Source organism: Hippopotamus amphibius, chromosome 7 (assembly GCF_030028045.1).
Source record: "Hippopotamus amphibius kiboko isolate mHipAmp2 chromosome 7, mHipAmp2.hap2, whole genome shotgun sequence".
Classification (NCBI taxonomy): domain Eukaryota; kingdom Metazoa; phylum Chordata; class Mammalia; order Artiodactyla; family Hippopotamidae; genus Hippopotamus; species Hippopotamus amphibius.
The window spans coordinates 77468408-77495558 of record NC_080192.1 but is presented as its reverse complement, the minus strand read 5'-3'; the positions used below and the strand labels follow the sequence as shown (position 1 = coordinate 77495558).

General features: G+C 37.9%; 1 protein-coding gene across 2 annotated transcripts in view; it reads left to right on the top strand.

Annotated features, from left to right (window-relative positions):
* Nucleotides 1-27151, top strand: part of AFF3 (ALF transcription elongation factor 3) — a 556683-nt gene that overhangs the window by 387133 nt on the left and 142399 nt on the right. For both annotated transcript variants that reach the window (XM_057741064.1, XM_057741063.1), the window contains 2 exons: nt 3484-3535; nt 19632-19685. In XM_057741064.1, coding sequence (XP_057597047.1) covers nt 3484-3535; nt 19632-19685 — 106 coding nt within the window. The remainder of the gene's footprint in view (nt 1-3483; nt 3536-19631; nt 19686-27151) is intronic.

The window sequence follows — 27151 nt, the reverse complement described above, 5'->3', positions numbered from 1 at the left end:
TTTAAATCTTGGTTATGCAGGAGGGAAGGTATAGCTGTGCAGAGTGAGATGTAATAGAAGGAGAAAAGAATAGATGCGTAAGTTGCCTCACTTCACATAGTATGAAAGAAAAGATACTGTCAGAAGTTGATTAATCAAAAAATAGAAGGTTAAATTTATTCAAAGTTAAAATACGCAGTAGACACTAAATGTAATAATAGAACTAACAAAAATTTTAAGCTGAAGGGAGGTGGTAGTATAAGTATATTAAATATCTCTCATTTTTCATATCAGAGACCATTATGTACTGTCTGAAGTTGATTCATCTAGAAATAAGTGTATTACTTAGCATAATGGTTGCAGGGCTAGCAGGATGAATAACAAAAGCAGGCAGAGTCGTTACCTTTTGCCTACTGTTCAATTTTTTTTCCTTTACCATGAGCGGACATTACTTTTATTATAAAGAAAAGTTGTAGAACAGCAAAACTTTCCTTCGAAGTGGAATACAGCCTAGGTCTATTTTGATTTCCTTTTCACAGCACTACTTATGGAGAGTGCAGTACTCCAGCAGTGCAGTCATTTTCAGTTGAAAGGGCATGAATTAGATATCATCTATGTTTCCAGACAGAGTACTCGACCTACAAGTCCTTGGTAGATTTATTGGATTAAACATGTAGCTACTGTAATGTTTTAAGTGGCCTATTGGAGCCATCAAGCTGTGTCATGCCTCAAATTGTATATCCATCTCAGTGGTACGTGTACCTTGCTCCTCTTTTCCCACTGCAGCATGTAATATATGCTTGGTACTGTGGAAGACTCAGGTAGACAAATATGAAGTGTCAAGTTGAAAGTATACATATAATATACGTTACACATACATATGTATTTATGTGTATGAATATATACATTTTCTTCCTATGGCTCATTTTTTTCTCCCTTCCTCTCTGTAATTATATTTCCACATGCAAAATGACCACAATGCACCCAAGCCTGTCTCTTATGCCCAGTGTCTTGAAGATCAATGCAGGTTCCTTCCCAAGGAGAACAGTGTGGAATCTATCGTGAAAACAGCTGGAATAATCAGGATGAACCCCCAACAGTCCTCATTGGTGGTGGCAAGGAAACATCTCCTGAGCACCCAACTGAAAAATCTCTTACTGAGAATTTTTTCCATCTTACTTTCATCATTTTCCCTCGGGTCCTGATACAGAGCCTATGATTCTTCATGGCTTGTGCACATAGACATTTCAAGTTAACTGCAGGAGTTGCATCACCTAAAATTTCCAGATGTTGGGGAGAATTTTGTGTTTCATTCTTTCTGAACAGTAAGCATAGTTTTAATTCCTGACTCCATCCTGAGCTTACTTTTCCCCAGAAAGGGTAATTCATGATCAGCTGAGAGCACTCACTCCCAGACTGTTCATAAATGCCCTGTTTGGCCCCATTGCATCCTTCCTGTTTGCCAGAACCTAGTCTGTTTTCCCTGTTGCCACAACATAAGTGCTGCTAAGAGCAGAGATAATCAGCTGCAGCTTTGTCCCTGCGCTGATCCGGCCCACGATTCCCGCAGCCCCCAGATCCCATGTGCAATAAGCCCTCTGTCCTCTCAGCCCGCGGGTTATCTGGCAGCATTGTTGATCAAGGTAAAACATATTTATTCAGACATCCAAGCAATGTCTTCATGTATCATATTGATTTCCTTTTTTTTTATGACATAAGTTATTTAGAAATGTTTACTGTTGCCTGGGCTTCCAAGCCTGCTGTTTACATTCCTATGATGATTAGATGTGGGGTGACTTCTGGTGGTCAGGGAAAGTAACCAATTTCTCCAGATTACAGGGGGAGAAAAAGGTCACTATGTCTGAGAAAAATTAAACCTCCATTTAGTCTTGTCTTAGGTAATGCAGGTGTTGCAACTCTCTATTTTGGGATTCTGGCAGGATTTGTGGTTACTCATTGGGAAAGTGATTCTGGAAAGTACTAAGTTAGGTTATTTTCTAGCATGAAAGCCAGTTGACAAGGTCTTGCATGTCTCCTCAGTGAGTTCACAACAAACCTGGCCTAGAAGACAAAATATATTATGAATGTACAAGCTTTAAAGCAAGTGTGTTAATTTGCTGCCTCTGCTTTTACTTCAGCTTGGTTTCCCAGGTTCTAGGACTCTGTCTGATCGGTGTTCGCTATTGAGGCTGTTAAGATAGATGTTGTGACATTTTTACAAGGTGACTGTCCCTCACAGATGTCCCAGTGGTGTGTAGACACACATTAGTACAGAGCTACATCTGAGATAGATGTGTGTACTATATACATCACTGTCTTCTTTCTCTCACAACTGTTAACATTTCCTGTAAGAAAAAGAAATTACAAAGTTTACTTTTGAGTTCAGTTTGGATGATATCTTCAGAACGTGTTCATCATGTAATTTAGGGGGTCATTCCCAAGCCTCAGTGACAACAAGCTAATGTCTACAGCTGGCGAAGGGGGCTTGGTACAGGGCATAGGCCTGAGGCCCTAAACAGCAGACTGGGGGATTCCATAAGGTTTCCAGGCCTGACTTGAAATAGCAAAGCGGAGCAAGTTGCCACCATCAAGCCCATCTCTTGCAACTCATAACCTTATCTGGGGTTTGTGAAACTCTCAGCACTATAAAACCAGCACAACCACAGCCAACCCACAGTGGCAGTCGTGACCCTTCCTCCATTCCCTAGCCTCAACAAAATAAAAAGAGGCACCTTACAATATGAGGGTGTATGGTTTCAAACCATCAATGGGCGAGGATATGAGTTACATTGTGTCTATTGTAACAGGAATTTGCCCTCTAAAACTACAAAAAAATGAACTGGTTTCAAGTTCCCTTCATTAAAACCCTTTCAAAACCCTTTCAATCCTCGGTGACCACAGATGGCAGAAACATCTCTTTAACTAACCTATCAGATGGTCAGAAAGGATTTCTGATTTACATCTTATTCTGCATTAACAGGGTGACCCCAGAACCTGCTGCCAGGGCTGTCTGTGGGGTGTAATTTTTTGGGATCTTGTAAGCTAGGGCGCAACCTCGATATTGTGTAGAATTCTCTCCTCCAAGTTCTGATGCCACCTGACCTGGTTTAGCTGGTGTTAGCAGAAGGGATCAGAGTTCAAAATGCCTTCCATCTAGAATGCTAATGAGGTTTATTTCTTTACATTTTCTGTAAAATGAAGTGGAAGGAAACAGGTCTCATCTGTAAGATATTCATCTTTTGGCAAGATCTCCATCTGAGCCTCTAGTTGTTTGCAAACAGCTTGAGTACCTATTCACAGATCCGTGCCTGGGCAATTGTATTACATAGAAGAAATTATTTTGCAAATCCAGTTCTTGGACAATAAAAAGATGTTTTAAAAGCCTCCTGCTGCATGTTTTGAATGATTGTTAATAGGAGCGTGGAAATATATTGAATCTCTCTTAAATCCTAAAGGCTGTAACACTCACATGTTGGTTTATTTTTTTCTGCTTCCTTTTTTAAGAGAAAGGTGATGCTGAGCCAGAGAGTCCAGACAATGGCACATCGAATACATCGTAAGTCTCTTTTCTGTTTCTATCCCAAGATGACGGTTCTTTAATACGCTTATAATATGAAACAGCGCAAATACCTTGTTATAGTAATAATAATAATGGAAAGAAGCCTGTGGTTCTGTTTCTCATGACAATGTCTTTTTAAATGCTTTTGGGTGCAGATGCATTTTGAGGTCTTTCTTAGGCTTTAGCCCAGTAAGAATAATCTCAAAAACACAAGGTTCCCCTTTATAAAGTACAGATGTAAAGAAATTTGACAGTATTATGGGGTGGGGGAGGGGAGGAAAGCTTTTGGAATTTGCTTGGCAGCTTCCATCACTGTCATAAATAATTGGAGAACTTTTCACACATACTGGGAGATAGTCTGTCCTACACACTTGGGAAGTACCAGTGTCATTTTAAAGCCTGCGCTTTGCAACCTCATCTCTAAATTATGTGAAATATACAATTACAGATATCTCTGGACTCTCAAGGGTTTGTTCATGTTTTTGAGTTAACAAACACAGTTGTAAAAAGATAAGAAAAGGCTCTTTTAAAGCATGTTACTCACTCTACATTTTATCTTTTTCCTCTCAATACTCAAGCAGTCCAAAAGATGTTTTGATAATTAGTTTGATGCCAAATTTATATGCCAACGTTTACATAATTCACAAGCTAACGAATTATTTTAGCTCCCTAGGAATTAGTAACAGATTTACTCCTTAAAAATCATTATTTTTGTCACTTCTGAGGAGTTAAATGTGTTTTCTTATTATAAGACAGTTTTGTGAAGGTATCTATATTTGGACCAGTGCTCTTATTACTGAGCATTTAAAATGCTATTCATTAAAAATGACAGCTTATGATATAACGTTATTGAGTGTTTTTGCCCAAGATCTGTTTCTTAATCTAGGAAGAGCTTTTGGCTTGCATAGGATGGCTATTTATTTCATAAAGGTTATGATTACCTGCTAGTGTTTCTTAAGATGTTACCCTAAAAGTTCTAAATGGTTCCATTATCATGATTTCTAATGATATAATGAATGCATCTGGTTTTAAATGGTTAAAATATTACTAATTTTTAAATTTTTGATTGTACAATATAATAGGGAAAGAGTTTTAATGCCATCTGGAGGCATTCTAGAGAACTGAAAAGGGGTAGAATCATTTAAACATGTAGTTCTTTTGAGCAACATTTGAGACTAGATAAGAATTTATGCAACTAGAATGTCAACTATTTGGGAGTAAGTTACATTTTTTATAAATAATTTTATAAAAGTTTTAATTACTGTAGAAACAATTTTTCAAATTCTCATTAATAAAATCATCTTAAAAACAGGCAAAAGAGCATACAGAATATTTTGGAAAGTTGCTAGCATCCTAAACTTAATTTTTTGAAATTTAAAATCACATTCAGTGGACTCCAGTTTTGTTAATACAGTTTGATGTACCATTGAAGTTATACATCTCTAAAAAGTCCATTCTGTAAAAGAATTGGTTTCCATAACTCATTACCTTATCAAAATAAATATGTTGTCTGAGGAATTATTTTTAAACCCTGTGGAGATTTGTGAACAGTGAAAGCTTGAAGCATCACCCCACATTCCTATCTGTTTTAGCAAAGCAGTCTTAGTCATCCACCTCACCTCCTGCCTCTTGAACTAGAAATAGCAGAAACAAAGTCTGACACTGCAGGTATCCCTCTTAAAAGTGGAGGATTCTGAGCTTGATCCTCTCAAAGAACCCTCTAACAGTGGTTCTGTTATAATTAGGTAAGAGGAGCAGCTTATTATGAATAAAGAGCAGGAACTCAGGATGCCTTAGACTTGGGTAGCATTTTACAGTCTCTGTGTGGTACCCTATCTGAGCTTTATCTATGTAGACAGATAAGTAGGTTAGGGTCAATATCCTTATTTTATATATAAGGAATCTAAGGATCAGAAAAGTCATTCAACCTAAATGAAAAAAATGGGACACACATCTTCGGATGTTTTGCATTTTGGGCCATTTACCATACTGAGGAGTCAGTGGAGACAAAAAAAAAGTCATGAGTCAGAACCAAGTAGAAAAATGGGGACCCATTTATTTGTTAGGTGATAAGTATATTAGTTTGCTAGGGCTGCTGTAACAAAGTAGCACAGGCTGGGTCCCTTAAACAACAGAAATTTATTATCTCAGTTCTGGAGTCCAGAAGCCCAAGATCAGTCATTGGAGTTTATTTCTTCTGTGAAAGAAGGATCTATTCCAGGCCTTGTTCCTTGTTTTGTAAATAAACATCTTCTCCCTGTGTTTCTTCACATTATCTTCCTTCTCTGCATGTCTCTATGTCCAAATTTCCTCTTTTTATAAAAATACTAGTTATGTTGGATTATGGCCCACCTTAATGTTCTCATTTTAATTAGATTACCCCCGTGAAGACCCTATCTTGAAGTAAAATCACATTCTGAAGTACTAGAGGTTAGGACTTCAACATATGGATTTTGAGAGGACACTCGACATTAAGGGTCAGAGCAATCAAAATGATGTAGAAGCCAGGTCAGCAGAATCAGGAGTATACAGACGCCAGAAGATGGAACAAGGTGATAAAACAGACCAAAAATTATGAGCTCCATGGAAACGGAAGAGGTGAAGGAGAGTGAAGAAAATTGTAGATGACGTACACACAGACACTAGGGAAGATACCTCTTCCACATTTTTGATTTGGTGGGACAAACTCAGCTTCAGTAATGCCCATACACCCCTCTGTCTGTATAGTTCCATGACTTGTGAGTCATTTAAAGCCATTTTATGGTTTTAAATTGTAGTATAAAATTGAGAGTATCCAGACAGCTCATTTTCTGAAGAAGCATCTTTTCTCACTGACCTCTTTTAAAAGCGAGAGATTAGCATTATTTGTAATGGCCAAGACATGGAAGCAACTGAAGCGTTCACTGATGGATGAATGGATAAAGAAAATGTGATATATGTACACAATGGAATATTATTCAGCCATAAATAGAGGGAAATCCTACTACTTGTGACAATATGAGGGCATTGTGCTGAGTGATATATCACACAGAGAAAGACAAATACTATATGACCTCATTTGTATGTAGAATCTAAAAAAAGGAAAAAAAAAAAAAAACAGCTCATAGATACAGAGAACAGATTGGTAGCCTCCAGAGGCTGGGAGTGGGGAGTGGGCAAAATGGGTGAAGGTGGTCAAAATGTACAAGCTTCTAGTTATAAAATAAATAAATCCTGGGGATGTAATGTGCATCATGGTGACTACAGTTAATAATACTGTATTAAACATATGAAAAGTGCTAAGAGTAAGTCTTAAAAGGTCTCACCACAAGAAAAAAAATTTGTAAATATGTGTGGTGTGATGGATATCAACTGGACTTATATTTTGCAATATATACATATATGGAATATTATGTTGTACACCTGACACTAATAAATAAAAGCAGGAGGTTAATCAGGATACATTTTAGGCAGTGATTGCTTGGTAGGACAGAGTAGTCTGGATAACACCTGAGGATCCCTTCAGAATATATTATTTAATGGTCCTATGAGTATTCATAAAGATGAGAGGTGCGATTTATTCTTAATACACACACACACAGGCACACACACACACAAATTAAAAATTTTGTGATAGAGTTCCATTTGTCTCAGTGATAGAGAAGCTTACATTAGATTAACTCTCCTGCAGATAAATACTGAAAACTCTGGATGATATATTAAAAAAAAAAAACAACTATTTGAAGATACTATAGGCTGATCAAAGGAGGACAGAAAGTGTTGCCAATTTGATCCTTGAGAGAAAGAATTGGAATGCGTGAGATTTACATTTATATAGCTTCTCCCCTGAGGGCACTCCCCATTCCACAAAGAGGAACTACAACTCAAGGCCATAATCATATATTCGTGAAGTGTATGAGGATGGAGTTCAAGGCTGCCAGAGTGGGATTTAAGGGAGGAAATTCCAGAAAGGAGGCAGCCATGGAGAAGAGAGTTCCACTTCTGTATATAAATTCCCCTCCATGCTTGGGTGACTTCTAAACTGCATGTGTATGGGGGAAAGGCCAGTGAGCCCACTGGAAAACAATAGCTAGAGAGCTGAAAAGCTGAGCAGAGATTTCAACAGCTGCCTACTGCCTACAACAACTGCCTATAGAGTTTGGAATTTGAATCTCACCCAAGTTTTAGGGAGTTTGCAAACACTTGAGTTTTTGTTTGAAACCTCAAGAAGGCCTTGCCTTAAGAATAAAGGATTCAGACTTCTCTGGTGGTACAGTGGTTAAGAATCCGCCTGCCAATGCAAGGGACACGGGTTCAATCCCTGGTCCCGGAAGATCCCACATGCCTCAGAGCAACTAAGCCTGTGCACCACAGCTACTGAGCCCGTGTGCCACAGCTACTGAAGCCCACGTGCCTAGAGCCTGTGCTCTGCAACAAGAGAAGCCACTGCAATGAGAAGCCTGTGCACCGCAATGAGGAGTAGCCCCTGCTCTCTGCAACTGGAAAAAGCCCTCACACAGCAACAAAGACCCAATGCAGGCAATAAATAAATAAATAATAAAATTTTAACAAAAGGAAGAACGAAGTGAAAATCTGGAACTGAAAAGAAATATTTGAAATGAAAATTTCACTGGATAGTCTTTCGTGAAGAATGGAAATGACCAAATAAAGGGTAAGCAAACTTAAAGTCAGATCAATAAGCATCATCCAACATAAAGAAGAGTGAGAATGAAGATTAAGAACAGTGAACGTAATGTCAGTGAATTATAGGACAACATCAAGTAGTATAATATACACATAATTGGGGTCTCACAGGGGAGGACAGAGAAAATAGATCAGAAAAAATATTCAAAGAAATAATAGCTGAAAACTCCCGAGACTGGCTGACAACGTTAACTTACAAATACGAGAAGCTCAACATAAGCAGGATAAATAAAAATAAAACCACACATTGAAACATTACAGTCACATTACTAAAACCTGAATTAAAGAGAAAATCTTGAACAGTGCCAGAGAAAAACGACATATTATGTAAAAGATAACAGCAATGCAGTTAGCCAAAAGGATTCCCACCATAAACTACGGAGGCTAGAATACAATGCAAAGACATCTTTAAAGTGCTTGAAGACAAAAAAAAAAAAAAAAAGAGAGAGAGAGAACTTTATCTAGCTAGAATTCTAAATCTAGCAAAAATATCCTTCAAAACAAGGTGAAATAAAGACATTTTTTGGTTTTTCAAAATCTGAGAGAATTTATTTCCAGGAGGCCTGCACTACAATAAATGATAAAGGAAATTTGTCAGGCTGAGGGTAATAATATCAGGTGGAAGTTCAGACTGACACAAAGGAAGTATTTACTGAAAGTGATAAATATATATGTAAATATAAAAGTATTTAATGTAAAAAAACAAGATACAGTTTTATGGGATTTATGATGTATGTAGATGTAAAATATATTACAAAAATAGCACAAAGGATAAGGGGGCAGATGAAATTGCATGGCTCTAAGAGTCTTACATTTTATGTGAAGTGATATAATGTTAAATCCAAGTAGACTGGCAATAAATTAAGGATGCATAGTCTAATAACCAGAAGAGCCACCAAAAATACCCAAAGAAAAGCATAAATGTCATTGGAGGGATTAAAATAAAATACCCAAATAAATTAGATTTAAAAGACTGCCTCCTGTCTAAAAGATACATAATTTAAATATAAAAACACAGTAGGTTGAAGCAAGAAGAGGAAAAGATAGACTGTAAATAGTAGGCAGAAGAAAGCTAGTGTGACACTATTAAACTACCAAGCAGACTTCTAGACAAAGAGTATTAGAAAAGGTAAAAAGAACATTTTATCATGCTACAAAGGTCAGTTAGTGAGGAAAACAGGCCATGTTACTAACAGATCATCAAAACATATGAAACTGACTGACAGAACAGAACAACAATAATAGAGATTTTTAACATCCCTTTCTTCAGTCATCAGAAAAATTAAAGAAAATATTAGGAAGTATATGGAATATTTGATCATTATCAACCACTTTGACCTAATTGACATTTATAAAACACTACATCCTACAAGCGTAAGATAAGCAATCTTATCAAGTACACATGAAGCATTCACCTAGATGGACCTTATTGTGCATGATAAAAGTCATATCAATAAATTCCATACGATTAAAATCTCACAGAATATGTTCTGTGATCACAGCATGGTTACATTATAAGTCAATAGCAATGAAATTCTAGAAAACACCTAATATTTGAAAGTAAAATAACATTTCTAAATAGTTTTTGAGTTAGAACAAATCACAAAGGAAATTAGAAAATAATTTTAACTGAATGAAAATGCAGGACTGCCTAGGTGGCGGAGTGGTTAAGAATCTACCTGCCAACGCAGGGGACACTGGTTCGAGCCCTGCTCTGGGAAGATTCCATATGCCACGGAGCAGCTAAGCTCATGCGCCACAACTATTGAGCCTGTGCTCTAGAGCCCGTGAGCCACAACTATTGAGCCTGTGTGCCGCAGCTATTGAAACCTATGCGCCTAGAGCCCCTGCTCCACAACAAGAGAAGCCACTGCAATGAGGAGCCCACGTACCACAATGAAGAGTAGCCCCTGCTCACAGCAACTAGAGAAAGCCTGTGTGTAGCAAAGAAGACTCAATGCAGCCAATAAATAAATAAATAAATACATTTATTTAAAAAAAGAAAATGCATGTATGATTTATGAGAGTTTATAGGATTCACTAAAACAATATGCACAACAAAAAAGAAATGTATAGCTTTACATGGCTACATTAGAAAAGAACACAGTTGGACATGAGTAATTTATGTTTCCACTTTAAGAAGCTAGAAAAGGAAAAATAAATTAAACCCAAATAATTAGGAAGACGTACATAATAAAGATAAGAATACAGATTTTTAAACAATAGAGAAAATTAATAAAGCCAAAAATTTGGTTCTTTTAAAAATTTAGTAAAACTAACAAAACACTGACAAGTCTAATGAAGGAAGAGAGGAGGGAAAACATAAATTACCAACATTAGCAAAGAAAGAGTGGATATCACTATATAGCCTACAGAAATTTAAACTGTAATAACTGGATATTATGAACTACTTTCTGCTAATTGATTTGACAGCTTAGATAAAAGTCAGTTTCCTTGAAACATACAATTTACCGTAAGTAATTTACCATAACTGCAGCAACAAGAAATAGAATATCTGAATGACTCTATTGCTATTAAGACATTGAATTTGTAATCAAAGCTTTTCCACAAAGATAATTCCTCCAGGGCCAGGCGGTTTCACTGGTAGATTCCATTAAAACTTAAATAAGAAATGTTTTTACCAATGAAACACCAACAAATGAGCTACTAGTCTTATACAAACTCCTTCAGAAAATAAAAGAGGAAGAAAAACTACCCAGTTCATTGTATAAGGCCAGTATAACCTTGATACCAAAATCTGATGTAAACCTTGTAAGAAAAGAAAATTACAATCCAACATCTCTTATAAACTAAAAAATCCTTAACAAAACATTAGCATATATGTTTCAGTGATATATGAAAGGATAGAATTCATTTTGACTAAGTAGCATTTATCACAGGAATGAATGGTTGGCTTAACATTAGAAAAAAATTAATGTAATCTACCATATTAATAGAAAGAAGGAGAAAAATCATATAATCCTCTAAATAAATGAAGAAAAAGCATTTGACATGATTCAACACCCACCCATGATTTTTAAAATCCTCAGCAAACTAGCACAAGAAGAGAACTTACTTAATCTGACAAAGGGCATCTACCCCCAAACCTACTGCTAATGGTGAAATACCAAACAGTTTCCTCCTAAGATCAAGAACAAAGCAATAATGCCTGCATTTATCACCTCTATTCAGCATTGTGCTGGAGGTTCTAGTCAGTGCAATTAGGCAAGAAAAAGAAATAATAGGCATAAAGATTGAAAAATCTTTTGGAAAAATCTTTGAGTGATTATAGCGAAAAATCCTAAGAAATTTAATAAACAACTACTAGAACCAATAAATGAATTTAGCAGGGTCAGTTTACAAAATCAATTGTGTTTCTAATAACAGTAAACAATTGCAAAATGAAATTTAAAAAGCAATTGCATTTACAATGATATAAAATAGTTAATAAATTAAGCAAAAGACATAAGACTTGTATACTGAAAGCTATTAAACCTTGATGAGAGAAATTTTAAACTTAAATGGAGAGATGTTCATATATTGGAAGGTTCATAATGTTAATATGTCAGTTCCTCTCATATTGATATACAGATACAACACAATGTTGATCAAAGGGCCAACAGGACACTTTTCTAGAAAGTGACAAGTTGATTCTAAAATTTTTGTAGAAAAGCAAGGGACCTAGGTAGCCAAAACAGTCTTGAAGAAGAACAGGGTTGGAGGCCTTACAAGTACCTAATTTCAAGACTTACTGTAAAACTAATTAAGATAGTGTGGCATTGACAGAGCACAGACAGATAAATCAATGGAACAAAACAGAGTCTAGAAATAGACCCACACATATATGGTCAACTGATTTTTGATGAAGACATTAAGCAGTTCAGTGGGGAAAGCCAAGTCTTCAACAAATGGTGCTGGAGCAGCTACTGGGGAAAAATATGAATCTCACACCAGACACAATAGAGATGGATCACAGACCTCAATATAAAGGCCAAATTTACAAAGCTTCTAAAGGAAAACACAGGACAACATCTTCACAACCTGCAACAATTTCTTACAGAAATCACAAAACCACAGAAAAGAAAACCCTGATGAATTGGATTTCATCAAAATCAAAACATCTTGTCATGGAAATGACAAGGCAAGACACATACTTGCAATACATATATCTGATAAATACTTTGTATCTGGAATGTATAAGGAACTCTGACAATTCAGTAACAAAGTAATACATTTTTTAAATGGGCAAAGCCTTGAACAGACAAAAGAAGATGTATAGATGGCCAATAAGGAATTGAAAACATGCATTTTACTAATAATGTTCATCTTCAGGGAAATGCAAATTAAAAACCACAATGAGATACCACTGTACACCCACTAGAATGACTAAAATTGAAAAGACCGACACCGCCAAATAGTCATGAGATATGAAGCAATTGGAACTCTCGTGCATTGCTGATGGGAACGTAAAATGGCATAACCCTTTTAAAAAACTGTTTCTTATATACACATTTATTACATTCCCCAGCAATTAGGCACACACTTATTTCTAGATCCAGCAATTTTGTTTGTAATTATTAGCATGGGAAAAATGAAAAACATATGGCCTTTAAAAGATTAGTGTAAGAATTTTAATAGCAGCTTTACTCTTGATAGTCAAAAACAGGAAACAACCCCAATATCCATCAGCTGGTAAATGGATAAACAATTGTGGTATACTGGAATACTTTCCAATATATTGGAAACATAATGGAATACTTCCAATAAAAAACTAACAAATTCCCCAACTTGATCTATAGATTCAGTGCAATCTGAAATTCCAATAAGGTATTTTGTAGATATCAACAAACTGATTCTGAAGTCTATATGGAAAAGCAAAAGACCTAGAATAGCCAATACAGTACTGAAGGAGAAGAACAAAGTTGGAGGGCTGACACTGCTCAACTTTAAGACTTACTATAAAGCTACGGTATTGGCAAAAGAATAGATAAGTAGATTAGTGGAACAGAATAGAGAGCCCAGAAATAGAACCACATAAATATAATCAACTGGTCTTCGACAGAGGATCAAGGACAATAAAATGGACAAAGGTGGTCTTCTCAACAAGTGATAGCGGAACACTGTATATCCACAAATTAAAAAATGAATCTAGACACAGACCTTACACTCCTAACTAAAATTAATCCCAAATAGATCACAGACCTACACGTAAAACACAAAACTGTAAAACTCCTAGAACGTAACATAGAAGAAAACCTACGTGACCTTGACTATGCTAAATGATTTTTTATAGCAAGTGACTAAAGTTGTGCCGGCAGAGGAGGAGCAGACTGAGATCCTGTTAGATTGTCACCTTTACTGGAAAAGTTCCAGGAATAAGGAACAAATGGAGATTTCCAAGATACAACTTACACCACAATTTGGCAGGGTCACCAAGCTTGCTTAATCCAGATTTTCCCACCACTGGCAAATCCACTTCCACGCTCAAGTCACAGGTCAAAAGCATAGGCTTCAAAACTCCTAAGGGAGGACCTGTCTGCATTTAAACAAAGTAACTATTACTTAAAAGAATAAATGAAGATTCAAAATGACCTTTATAAATCAAGGAAATTGGACTAAACACAAATAAACTTCTAGAAGAAAAAAAAAATTAACAGAATGAAGCAGAAGGAAATGGTCTGCCAGGTGTGCACATTGTACGGTAAAAGACTTGGAAACTACTATAAGCTCAAACTGAACTGGAGCAACCCATGAAATCTTATTTCTCCGAAGTTAATATAGTAGTTGGAAATAATATATGGAAAGTTCCCATTACCTAGTAGGCACTCAGTGAATACTTGTTGCTATTTAACAGGATTCATGACTTAGAAAAGATAGAAAACAACCCTATCTCTGCAGCTCGTACCAGTCAGAAGTTAAGGAGAATTTTCATCTCTCCTTTAAAAAAGGTAACGTGTTTAGAAAGGGTTAAGTTTACAGAAGTCTTCTAGTGAAGCTGGAGCTGTGAAGAAGAAGGCTGAGTGGTCAGTCTCCTCCAGAAATGTCAGGCAGAATGAGCCCTTCTCCCAGCCTTCAGGCAAGAGGACCAGAGGCCAGCAGTGCACAACTATACCTCCCCCTGAATGAGAACGCATAGCCAGAAGGTGGCTGGAGAATTCACCTCCACCACTAACTTCTAATCTTTAATGTCTTGAAAGACTTGGATATCACTGACTGATGGAACAGAGTGTATCTAGATGATGCCCAAAGATCCTTTCCAGGTGTCTGATGTGCACCTGTGAGTCATTTATAAAGTGAAAGGTGAAGTGTGTTTGTATCAATGAAAAGTATTTGTCTCCATCAGTTCAGGCCACTATAACAAACCACCATAGATGAGGTGGCTTATAAAGAGCAGAAATGTCTCTCTCACAGTTTGGGAGGCTAGGAAGTCTAGGATCCAGGTGCCAGCAGATTCAGTGTCTGGCCCACTTCCTGGTTTGCAAGTGGCCATCTTCTCGCTGTGTCCTCACATTGCAGGGAACAGAGAGAGAAGAAGCAATCTCTTTCGTGTCTGTTCTTACAAGGGCGTTTATCCCATTCGTGGTGGTTCTGTCCTCATAACCTAATTCCTTCCTGAAGGCCCACCTCCTTATACCATCATATTGGGGGTTAGAATTTCAACATACAAGTTTGGGGGCAGGGAGGGTACAACCATTCAGTCCATGACAGTGTTTATGAAAAATATCTTACACCCATTGTAGAAGATATTAAATATGGAGGGAAAATATACAGAGGAACAATTATGTGCTAAACATGTAAAGAAATCTATCCTTTATGCATGTGCTTTTAATAATAAGATTATACAAAGTGATCATATAATCAGTTTTGGAATTTGAGAGATCAAAGTCGATTTGAGAACTGTTACCAAAAGATGTTATTTTTTTCAGAGAAATTTGAAACCTGCCTGATAATTTATTTTGGCCATAGCAGTCCGTGTCTAAAATGATGAACTGTGACTGTTCTTTTAGTCCATGAGGTACTGTCCCCAGAGACTTTCTTTCCGTATCTGTTTAAGTAATTTGCCAGGATCTTGTATGCTAGGAAGATGAGAAATCTAGTATACAGCCTTTACCTAGAGAAAATTGGCCAGATCCCATTTCTCCAGCTCTTAGACACTAAGAATAAAAAATAACATAGGAAAGGTCTTTAGGGCTCCTCGGACCCCCTTGTTATGTAGTTGGCCAAATTAGACTGAAGGCCTTTGAGAGGTGTGGCTTGTCCAGTGGATAAGGAGGGTAGACCTTGAGCCAGCCTTCAGGGACCAACAAGTCCAGCTGGGGCTGGGCACCATTGCTGAAGGGAAAGAGAGGTGAGGAGGCTGTCAGTTTTACCTGAGTAGGAAATTAGATGCTGCTGTTGTGTTGGTTGTAGCCTCAGATTAAAACACCAAACAAGTCCAGGAATGTAGATTAGATATTATGCCATCACAGAACAAGACTGCAAACCTTGTCTTCCATATTCTTACACCCGACTGGAAGGCCCATGGTCCCAGAGGTCATGGAAGAAAATTCTTCAGCAAAACTAGGAAGCCTGTTCCCATCTCTTGTTTTGTTCCCCTAGACGCATGCTTTCTCTTTCCTCTACACCTGGACTCCATCCAACCATATCTCTCTTAAGGTGTCATCTGCATCAGGTCTTTTTGATAGTTTAAAGGGTTTTTAATTTTAATTGTGATGAAATACACATAACGTAAAATTTACCACCTTAACCACCTTCAAGTGTGCAACTCAGGGCCATTAACTACATTCACATTGTTGTGGCTACCATCACCACTAAGTATTCCCAGAACTCTTTATCTTCTCGAACTGAAACTCTGTCCCCATTAATAGGCCAAATTAATAAATAGCCGTAGCCAGTAACTCTCCATTTCCTCCTCCCTCCAGCCTCTGGCAACCACTACTCTACTTTCTGTCTCACTAATTTTGACTACTGTAGGGACCTCATGTAAGTGGAATCAGACACTATTTGTCCTTTCAATGTCTGGCTTATTTCACTTAGCATGATATCTTCAAGGTTCATCCATATTGTAGCCTGTGTCAGAATTTCATTCCTCTTTAAAAAAGCATTTTCTTTCTTTTTAAAACCAAATAATATTCCATTATGTGTGTAGACATTTTCTTTATCCATTCATCCATCAGTGGACGTTTGCGTTGCTTCTACCTTTTGGCTGTTGTTAATTATGCTGCTATGAACATGAGTATACAAATATCCCTTCAAGTTCCTACTTTCATTCTTTGGGGTATATACCCATCTCAAATTTTCAAACATAACCTACCCACTCAGCCATGCATCACACCCTACGAGAGTGTATGTTTCAAACAGAGTGCCCTAAAACATGACCCACCATGACTCTGATATTTTCTCTTCTTACTTAGTATTTTTTAAATGCAGGTCAAACCATACAAAATTCATTTTTGGTCACCCCATGGTCACAAAACACGGTAGAGGTTACTACCAACTAACGTGATAGTTTACGCCAAGGGAGTGAGGACAGAAAAGGAAATGACGTATGGGGGCCCTGCCATGTTTCTATCCCCGGCTTGGTCTCCTGATGGAAATGATCTCTTCTGTCCTCTCAAGAGCCTGGAAAGGAAGTTCTTCTTTCCCATTTTACAGATGAGGAAACCAGGGCTGAAAGAGTATAAGAAGTTTGTCTAAAGATTTACCTCCAGTGAGTCTGTCCCCTCTCCCATCTGCCACAGGCCCTCTCTCTGGCCCACGCTGCCCGACAGGCTAGTTTACAGGGCACCCTGAAGGACTCCCATTGGAGAACCCAAAGCATTCTGTTAGGGCCAAGGAAAGCTTGAGAAAGTGACAACTCGAAAAATTTCAGGACACGTTCACAGGCTCAAGAAGTAGGTATCTGGGGCGTGTGCCATGCAGAAAGGGTTAGTTTTCACCAACCCCTAACTAGACCACAGAAGCAACTCCTTCCTTCACTTAATGATTACGGTGGACAGTCTCTGGAAGTGAGTTTGGCACCTTTGCAATGAGCTCTTTCAGTCCAAAGAGACCTTCATTAATAAACTGGAGCTCCTCTGTTTTCAGTGTGGCTGTAGCAGATGGCAATGTTTTTCTGAGTCACTCTGGCCAAGGGAGACTGTGGTAAATCAATAAATATTACCATATGTATTGATTGCAGTGTGTTATCAATAAATATTGCCTGACATTAACAGACTGATTATGCTTCCTCCAAATGTTTTCTTTTATAAAGCTGCTTCACGCTCTTGTGTTGAAGCCTGGCCCAGCATTTAGAACATAATACTTATTCAGTAAAAGATTATTACTATGAGTAAATGAATGAATGCACGATAACACAGAGGATGGTTGGAATACATCTGCTCTGCATTTCGTGTATTTTCTTTCAGAAATACCATTAGCTTGATTTGTTCCTTATTTTCTGTGGATTTTAATTAGATATAAATCTGCAAAATGCGGATCTTGTATATTTACAAACTGAGTTCTCCCCCATCCCTCCCATCCCCAGATCACAGATTCTCTTTACATCCCCGTGTCTCTAATGCTGGTCCCTGGCATAATGCTGGTCCCCGTGTCTCTAATGCTGGCTGCAGCCTGGTACCAAAATGGTACTCCCCATCCATTCAATATCTATTTTGTGCCAGGCACCCTGCCAGACACATTGTCTTATTTCAGTCTCACAACAATCTGATGAGGTATAGTATGACATTATTACATCTTATATTACAGAAGGGAAAATTGAGGTCTTAGTGAGGAAGACCTCACAGTTGGCAGTGGCAAGGTTGAGATCCTGGCTGGGTCAGAGCCACTTGGAGGCGCTGCTTTAGGTCTTGTGCAGAGGGCGCATGAACTAGAAGAGATACTAAGGAAATAATCCTGATTCTGAGCAAAAGGCTGGCATCTCCTTTAAAGCCCTGAATATCTGCTCTCCCTCCGTAGTGTCGAGAGAATTGCAGCCCACAGAGCCTGCGAGGAGGCTTGCAGGAGCAGGCAGGAGGAAGCCTGGTTACAGGCGATGAGTCAAGGTGGTATTTCTGCCCAGTGATGGAGGTCTTGGAAGTAGCAGAGGCTGAAGTCTGAAATTCATCTGACAGTCCAAGTAGCTGGCAGAAGTCAAAAGATAGCTCCCCAGCCCCGGCCCACCTGCTCACCTCAAAGGGCCTTCTGTTGTTGGCAAAGTGTATTTTGGTAAAGCGGTGCTCACATGATCCCCCCAAAGCATGTAAAATATTTAAGCCTCTGCCGTCAAGGTTCTGCCACAGAGAATTCCATCTCCACTTTGAGCTTCTTAAGTGACTGAAACATACAGAGGGACAGGGACTGTAGGAATAACGGGCAGGTGACCAAACGTTCACACACATGCACACACTGACCCTTCTGTGTTAGCCATTCCTGCTTTAAAACTGAGGGCTCCATGGGATTCAAAGCATTTCTTTCGAGTTGTATCAGTGTTGTATGTATATCATGATGAAGAGGTAACAAATACTGAATACCAACTCTAAGTCAAACTGTGTACTAAATGCTTTCTTAAAATAGGAGAACTGTATAATATGAGATAGTTATGCAGGGACAGCCAGTGTAAACTGAACACAGGATCACCCTGCAGATGAATCAATTCTTTGAATCCTCATAGCAACTCGAAAACGTCGACAGATAAAGAAACCAAGGCTTGGAGAGCACACACGGGTTAGTGTGTGTGGCCCAGCCGGGATATTCCTCTGCAGGTGTCTGTCTTGAAAGCACCCTTTCTTTGACACCCCCTCAGACTGCAGGCACGTGAGCTGTACCGTCGTGTGGATCTAAGCACTGCCAGGCTCAGTGGCTGCTTCAAAACACAAACAAATGAAGTTCTGAGTGACCAGATGGCAGGAAACCCAGCAACTGGGGACTGTTTCATTTGAAAGTCTATTTAACACTAAAGCTGGAGAATTGAGTTAAATTAATTGGCTTATAAGGAGAGCGTATTATTCATTAGCTTTTGGAGTTCTGGCAAGTAAGGAAAATAATAAGCGGGGCGAGACAAGAAAAACAAGCACTAGTTGGGTGGAACTAGTCATCGTATAGCCTCACTTCTTGAAACAGGATGATGCTATGTTCACTCAACCCCGGAAGTGGGTTACTCTGGACACAGAGGATTTTTTGATGGATAAATGCATAAAATATAATTATTTTTAATTTTGAAAAAAATAGATATTATCCATTTGACCACAAGAAAAAAAAGCTTTTTTCTCATGAACCAGTTGTAAAAATGGAGACATTCTCTAATTTTGTGAGTTTTGTTTTCCTATTGACAGTTTTGAGTAAGTCGTATGACTCTCACCCCTTAAATTTACTGAGCGTTTACTATGTGCTAGGCACTATTCTAAGCCTTTTACTCATATTATTCTCACAGCTCTCTGGGATGGTTATCCCCATTTACAGATAAGGGAAATGATGCACTGAGAGGGTAAGTAACTTGCCCAGAGTCACACAGCTAGTGCGTGACATAGCTGGGATTTGAACTCATTTTGCCTCCTGCGCCCATGCTTTTATCTATGCTTCTATACAGCTTTCATTTCAGCTATTAGACTTCAAATTATTTCCAAATACTGCATATTAATGTGTCTCTGAATAAGAGAATAGCATTTCTGAATTGTGTGATACCCCTGGGGTGTACTTAGATGTTGAAAAGTACACTTGAATTAATAATTAGCATAAGTAAGATTTTTATCTTTAAATGTCTGTAGCATATCATTATTTGTATCTTCTCTTTAAAATGTCCAAGAGGTGATCATTTCATTACATTTTGAAGTACATTTGAATTCCATTGTTTTTTCTAATAATACTGTTACCCATCATGCTACACAGCCTCAGGGTAAGAACAGCAGAGAGTTCAGTGCCTTTGAAAGTACTAAATTTGAGGTTCAAATATTGAAGAAAAATGAGCCGTTCAAACTTGAGTATTTGTATGGTTTTTGTTTCTTGGACTAAGATCCCATGTTGCCTGAGGGACCAATTTTGCAAGTTCTGGATTCAGGTGATGTTGGGTTACCCCTGAAACCCAGGGTGGACTCCTTCAGTATCAGGGTGTGGTATCCTCTATGGAGCTTTTAATTGAACTTGATTGATCAAAAATAAACTGAAGTGATGTCACAGAGAATGTTATACCTACCTGGACCAGAAGCATTCAGGAGGACAGGAATGGAAATGTCTCTTCTTCCAGGAGTTGTAAATGGATGTCTTTGTTGTTTCATGTCCCTCTGTTTAACCTGCAAACTAGGATTGCCAGATAAAATACAAGACACTCTGTTCCATTTGAATTTTAGATGAACAAGGAATAGTTTTTGAGTGTAAGTGTATCTCATGCAATCTTGGGACATACTTACACTTAAACAGAAGTGTTTTTTATCTGAAATTCAAATTTCACTGGGGATCCTGTATTTTTATTTGCTAACTTTAGCAACTCTGCCAATCTCACATAGACTGTAGGTCCAAGTGGACTTTAAATCCATAATTTGTCAAAGAATAGAAGAGAGACGGGGGAAGACGCGAGAGAAAAGAGAAGGGAGAGGAGATAAAGTAATAGGATGAGAAAAGGAGAAAGTAAGAATGAATTCAGGCAATCCGCCAAGCAAAATAACTAACATTTTGTGAGAAAGAAATTCTAAAACAGGTCATAGAATGGAAAAAGTCTGTTTCACAGACTCTTTGGCCTGAACGTTGGCAAAAAAAAAAAAAAAAGCAGGCATCCTATTAACATCCGAATACCAAAGCTCATCCAGGAATGGAAAGATTTGGAATTTGAAGGTTCTTAGCTTTCAGCTTGGTTAGAATACCCCAAATCTTTATTAATTGAGGAAAGGAGGATTTAGTTTTTTCAGTGAGATGTTTCAGTAATTTGATATCAAAGAAAGCTAACCAACTTCCATTTATGTTACTAAGATGCATTTGAAACTTCCTGGGTCATGTTTTGTTTGCTTGCTTCGCACTGACATGCAAAAAACTATCAGATGCCTGATAGGAGGAGAATTTACCTCTGTTTAAAAATCACGCAGTTCTGCTGTAAAGCATGAAGATGGCTTTTTTTTTTTTAAGTGAAAAAATATTAACTGACAGCTGAAGGCAGGGTTTTTTCTTTAATCTCTAACCAGACAAATTACTATAAGCAAGAACCCTCTTGCCTTAATCCTGGACACGTCACAGATGTGACACTGTTCTGTAGGAGATGGCTTTTTAACTGTGGATGAGGGGAAATAACCTTTGGAATTTTTAGGATGTTATTACAAGCAAGTCTACTAGTTTTTGACTTACTAAGCCACAGCTGGAGCCAGCCTTCATCAGGGTAAGAATATTTTCATGCTGCTATTATATCGTTTGTATTTCAAGCGTAGGATTATTACGTTGGGGAGGGGGGTGGAATATGGCCTTTTTGGCTTGTACTGTCTGTTGAGAATGCAAATGTGAATGTCCTATAATAAGAGAGAGAAACTGACAGCTTCCTTCTGTGCTGTAAACTTAAAGACTCCAACAGATGAGGCATTGGGGCTGCTGGAGCAGGAATTGGATCACATCACCATTTTGGATAAAAGAAAATGTTGTATTTCTCTGGGAGGCATTGAAAGAGCTGGGCTTGCAGCCTCCCTCAAAACCAAACAACTATGTGTCAGGTTCTGTAGTTGTTGTATTGTTGCTGCTGCTTCAAAAAAAAAAAAAAATCGACAGAAGAGGGCAAGGAATTTTCAGACAGAATTAATTATGAATCTGCCTGATCATATTTTCTTTTGAATTAATGAAACATGAACCATTATTGCTTTTCCTACCGCCTTGTCTCCATTCTGCATCTTACTGTTTCTTTTATAAGGTACAGTGTGTGGTAGTTCAGAGAAAGAACAATGTTATTCTATATGCTTTCCCTCAAAGAAACTTCAAAAAATTCCAAAGCCAGTCTCTCTCCAATGAGTGGAGGTGACCTCCCCACTGGCCTGGCTGCCTGTGGAAATGCACTGAGAAGTCCCAGGAGATCACATCAGTCCACCTATGACAGCCAGGCTAGGAACAGGTGCTGTTTTGATAGGAAAAATGTCCAAAGGAAATTGTCGGGTGATATCAACAACAGAGAACCAATTTGTATGGCGACTTCAGTATCCTTTCCAACTAGGTTGCTTTTTCAATCCTATCTCCTCACTGTGTTTCTTAACCAGGGTGCACATCAGATCACCCGGGGAGCTTTTTGAAATATTAATAGCTGTGCTCTGCAGAGTCAACGCCTGCCCCTGTGATTCTGATACATGTCTTTGGTTGAAAACGTACTAGGAGGTCTCAAACCCAGCAAACCATCAGAATCACTGATGAGCCTGTAAAATGCAGATTCCTGGGCCCCTCCACTAGAAATTCTTATTCAGTGTGGCTGGGTTGAGGCCTAGGAATCTGTATTTTTTAAGTTTCTCAATTAATGTTGCTGATTAGTCAGATTTGGAAACCCCCTTTGCCCCAACTGAATCACATAAACTTCAAAGAGAAAAGCATTTTGGATTAAAAAGAAAATTAATCATGTGTACAGAGCCTTTGGAGCAGCGTCCTGTATTTCCATTGTTTTCACCTTAAAAATTTCCCTAGCTTCGTGCCTCCCTGCTTCTCTCCCATCCCAGAGGAAGAAATGCCTGATCCTTTTCCCCTCAGGTTCCCTGACCTCATCTCCTCCCTCCATCCTTGTCCTTCTCCAGGCCCAGCTTGTTCTTTCCTTAGATACTCTTCCTCCCTGGGCCTACAACATGCTCATATTTTCCCAAACTAAACAAAATAGCCACACCTGTCAACCATTATAGCTGCTGAGCTCTTGTACTTGTTCTCTCTCTCCCAGTCCTTAAACCTCACGTGGGCCCTCCTTTCTGACCAGCTGTCCATTGCATCTAGTTTTGAGCATCTGTACTTGTCGGCACCGTGACCTATTTGTCACCGGGCCAAACCAGTGGCCTTTTCCAGTCCTTAACTTCCTTGACGTCTTTGCAGCCTTTGACCTGTCAATCATGCCCTCTTTGAACCATCTATTTTTTGTCTGACATCCAACTGCTCTCCCTTGGTTGTTTTGTTTTGTTTTGTTTTTTACCAGGGTTCAGTCTTTGGTCTGTTTCTTTTTCTCTGCATCCTCCTCGTGGTGAGCTCATCCATTCCTGCAGCTTTCACTCTCATCTCTGTCCAGGAGCCTCCCGAATCGAGATCTCTAACTCTGATGTCTTCCTTGAGCCCCTAACCTGTCTTTCCAGCCAGCCACCAAGACCTCAGACCCTACATATTCAGAATCTGACATTCCTTTCCACCCTCCCCCTAAATCCTTCTCTTATTCTCCTACTTTTGTTAGTGCTGTCACCCAGACTCAAAACCACGGACTCACTTTTTTTCCTTAGCTCCAGAACCCAATCACTTGCTATGATTTCCACAGCTTCTCCTACATTTACTAATTCTATTCCTTCACATCTCCATGGCCACACCTTTGTTCAGGCCTTCCCCGCCTCATTTCCAGCCCTTTATAGAAGCCTGATCTCCCTACTACTCTTCATTCCAACTATATGATCAGTTTATCTAAAGTACAGTTCTGATCATGCCAAAATGTGAGTTAGCCAGGTATTAGCACCATGACCTAGGAACATAATACATTACATGATCCAGAACTGTGTGCTTTAATCCACTAACTAGATGATCCAGGGGCTAGAAAAGCAATAAAGGGCAAGATACATGATTAGTTCCTTGTTGGTTTTAATTTCCAAAATTCAGAGATAGTATAGGAACCAAATCCTGAATGTGGAGTGGTTGTCCATGGTGGGATCCGCACCTTCTGAGACCAGTACTTCATTTTGCCCAATGACAGCTGCAGATATGATACTATATGTTGATATGACCGTCTGTCTAGGGCTTTTACCTTATATCTGAGGTCTGAACTATAGTAGATGGTTATATTCTTATGTTTCTTTAAACTGCATTCATGGGCATAAAGAAGGGTATGTTATGTGGGGTACCTGCAAGCCTGGTGCCTGTACAAATAGAGTGTTACTGGGTGCAGGAATGGCTTGAGACCTCAAAGTCATACCTGAAGTTCAGGGACCACAGGGCTTCATATTTTGGACCCAGACTTCTAAAACTCTATCCTGACCCTAGGTAAACTGCTGTAGTTTTCATAATGAAGAGGATAAAAGGACTTAAATGGAGGTAAAGTTTCTACACTTCAAAGTGGATACCATTAGGCTGTAATAAGTTATCTATGTGTATGGCATTACCTAAAGCAACCCCTAAGGAGACTATACAAAGCAACATACTCAAAAACATTATAAATAAAACAGAGCTCTGAGAAATGTACCAGTAAGCCATATGAAGGAAAAAAAAGAAGGAAAAAAAAGAGGAATAAGAATAAAAAGGAAAAGAAACAATATACAATGGATAATATGCCAGACTTATACCCTAGTATTATCAATAATTACATTCAATGTAAATGGCATAAATACAGGAACTAGAAGATAGAGATTGGTAGAGAGGATTTTTTTTTTTAATGACCCAACTATTTACTCTCTACAAGAAACTCACTTCAAACATAATGACATAGGTAGGTTAAAAGTAAAAATGTCAGAAAATAATCATGCAAAAAGTAATCAAAAAACCTAGAGTGGCTATATTAATTTTTTTAAATTTTATTTATTTATTTATTATTTTTTGGGGGGTACACCAAGTTCAATCAACTGTTTTTATACACATATCCCTGTATTCCCTCCCTTCCTTGACTCCCCCCCCATATTAATATTTTAAAAGTAGATTTTAGAGCAAATAAAATTACTAGGGACAAAGAGGGAAATTAAAGATAAAAGGATCAACCCACTACGAGGATATACCAATCAGAAGTGTGTGTGGTGAAACAACAGCCCCTAAAAATACATGAAGCAAAGACTGATAGACCTGAAAAGATAAATGGACAAACCCGCAATTATAGTTAGAGACTTCAAAGCCCTACTTTCAGCAGTTAATAGACTACTAGACAGGAAAATAGCAAGGCGAACTGAAAATACCATCAAACAACAGGATCTAATTGATATTAATGAATACTTCACCCAACAGCAGTAGAATACACATTCTTTTCAATCTCTCATGAAACATTCACCAAGGTAAGCCTTATTGTGGGACATAAAACAAACCTTAACAAATTTAAAAGAATTGAAATTATATACAGTATGTTTTCTCACCATAACAGAATCAAACTAAAAATCAGTAATGGAAAGACAACAAGAAAATTTCCAAACACTTGGAAATTAAACAGCACACTTCTAAATAACCCATAGGTCAAAAAAAGTCAAAAAGGAAATTTCAAAGGAAATTTATAGTATATACAGAAAGAAAGAAAAATGACAACACAGCAAAAAAAAAAAAAAAAAAAAAAAAAAAAGCACAGCATATCAAACTTTGTGGGATACAGCTAACAGCACCAAGATGAAAATTTACAGCACTAAATGCTTACATTAGAACTGAGTAAAGATCTGAAATCAATTATCTAAATCCTACTTCAAGAAACTAGAAAAAGCAGAGCCAGATAAAGCCAACGCAAGCAGTAGAAAGGAAATAATACAGCTAAGAGCAGAAATCAGTGAAATTGAAAACAGGAAAACAGTAGAAAAAATTAATAAATAAAAAGCTGATTCTTTGAAGAAATTAATAAAATTCTAGCAAGTTTGAAGATAACGAGAAAACACAAATCAAGAGTGAATCGGGGGATATCACTATAGACCCTGCTGATGTCAAAAGGATAAGGTAATCCTATTAACAACTTTACACACATAAATTTGGTGATGTATGTGAAATGGACCTCTTCCTTGAAAATAACAAATTATCAAAACTCAGCCAAGTTGAAATACTTAACCTGAAAAGGCCTGTAATTATTAAAGAAATTTACTTTGTAGTTTAAAAGTTCCTTCAAAAAAAAAAAAATCTCTAGGCACTGATGGTTTCACTACAGGATTTTATCATATATTTAAAGAAGAATTGACATTAATTTTATACAATCTCTTCGAGAAAAAAAAGGAGGAAACACTTCCCCCATCACGTGAGACTATTTCCCTGATGCCAAAACCAGGCAAAGACAAAACAAAAAAGAAAATAACAAACTAATATCCCCCATGAACTTAGACATTAAAAAAAAAGTTCAAGAAAATTTTACCAAGTTGAATCTTAAAATGTATAAAAAGACCATGACCATGGTCAAGTGGGATTTATTCCAGGTATGCAAGGCTGGTTCAATATTTGAAAATCAACCAATGTAATCTACTATAGCAAGGCTGGTTCAGTATTTGAAAATCAATAAATGTAATCTACTAAGGCTAAAGAAGGAAAGTCATATGATCATATCAATTGATGCAGAAAAAGCATTTGACAAAATTTAGCACCCACGCAATTATAAAAACTCTCAGCACACGAGGAATAGAGGGGAACTTCCTCAACCTTGCAAAGAACATCAGCAAAACACAGCTAACAGCTAACATCATACTTAATAGTGAAAGAGTGGATGCTCTCCCTCTAAGGTTGAAAGCAGGATAGGATGTTCACTGTCCCACCCTGATTCAGTGTTGTACTGGAAGTTCTACCACTGCAGTATGGCAAGAAAAAGAAATATGAGGCATACGTATTGAAAAAGAAGAAATAAAATTGTCTCTATTGAAGACGTAAAAAATTCTGAAGAACCTATTGAAATAGAACTAATAAACAAGTTCTGTAGTATACAGGATACAAGATTGACACACTAAAATCAGTTGGATTTCTCTATGCTGACAACAAGTAGAAAACGAAATTAAAAACTATGATACCATTTACAATTGCTTCAAAGAAAATGAAATACTGAGGTGTAAATCTAACAAAACATGTATGGGGCTCTGTGATGAAAATTATAAAATGCTGATTCCT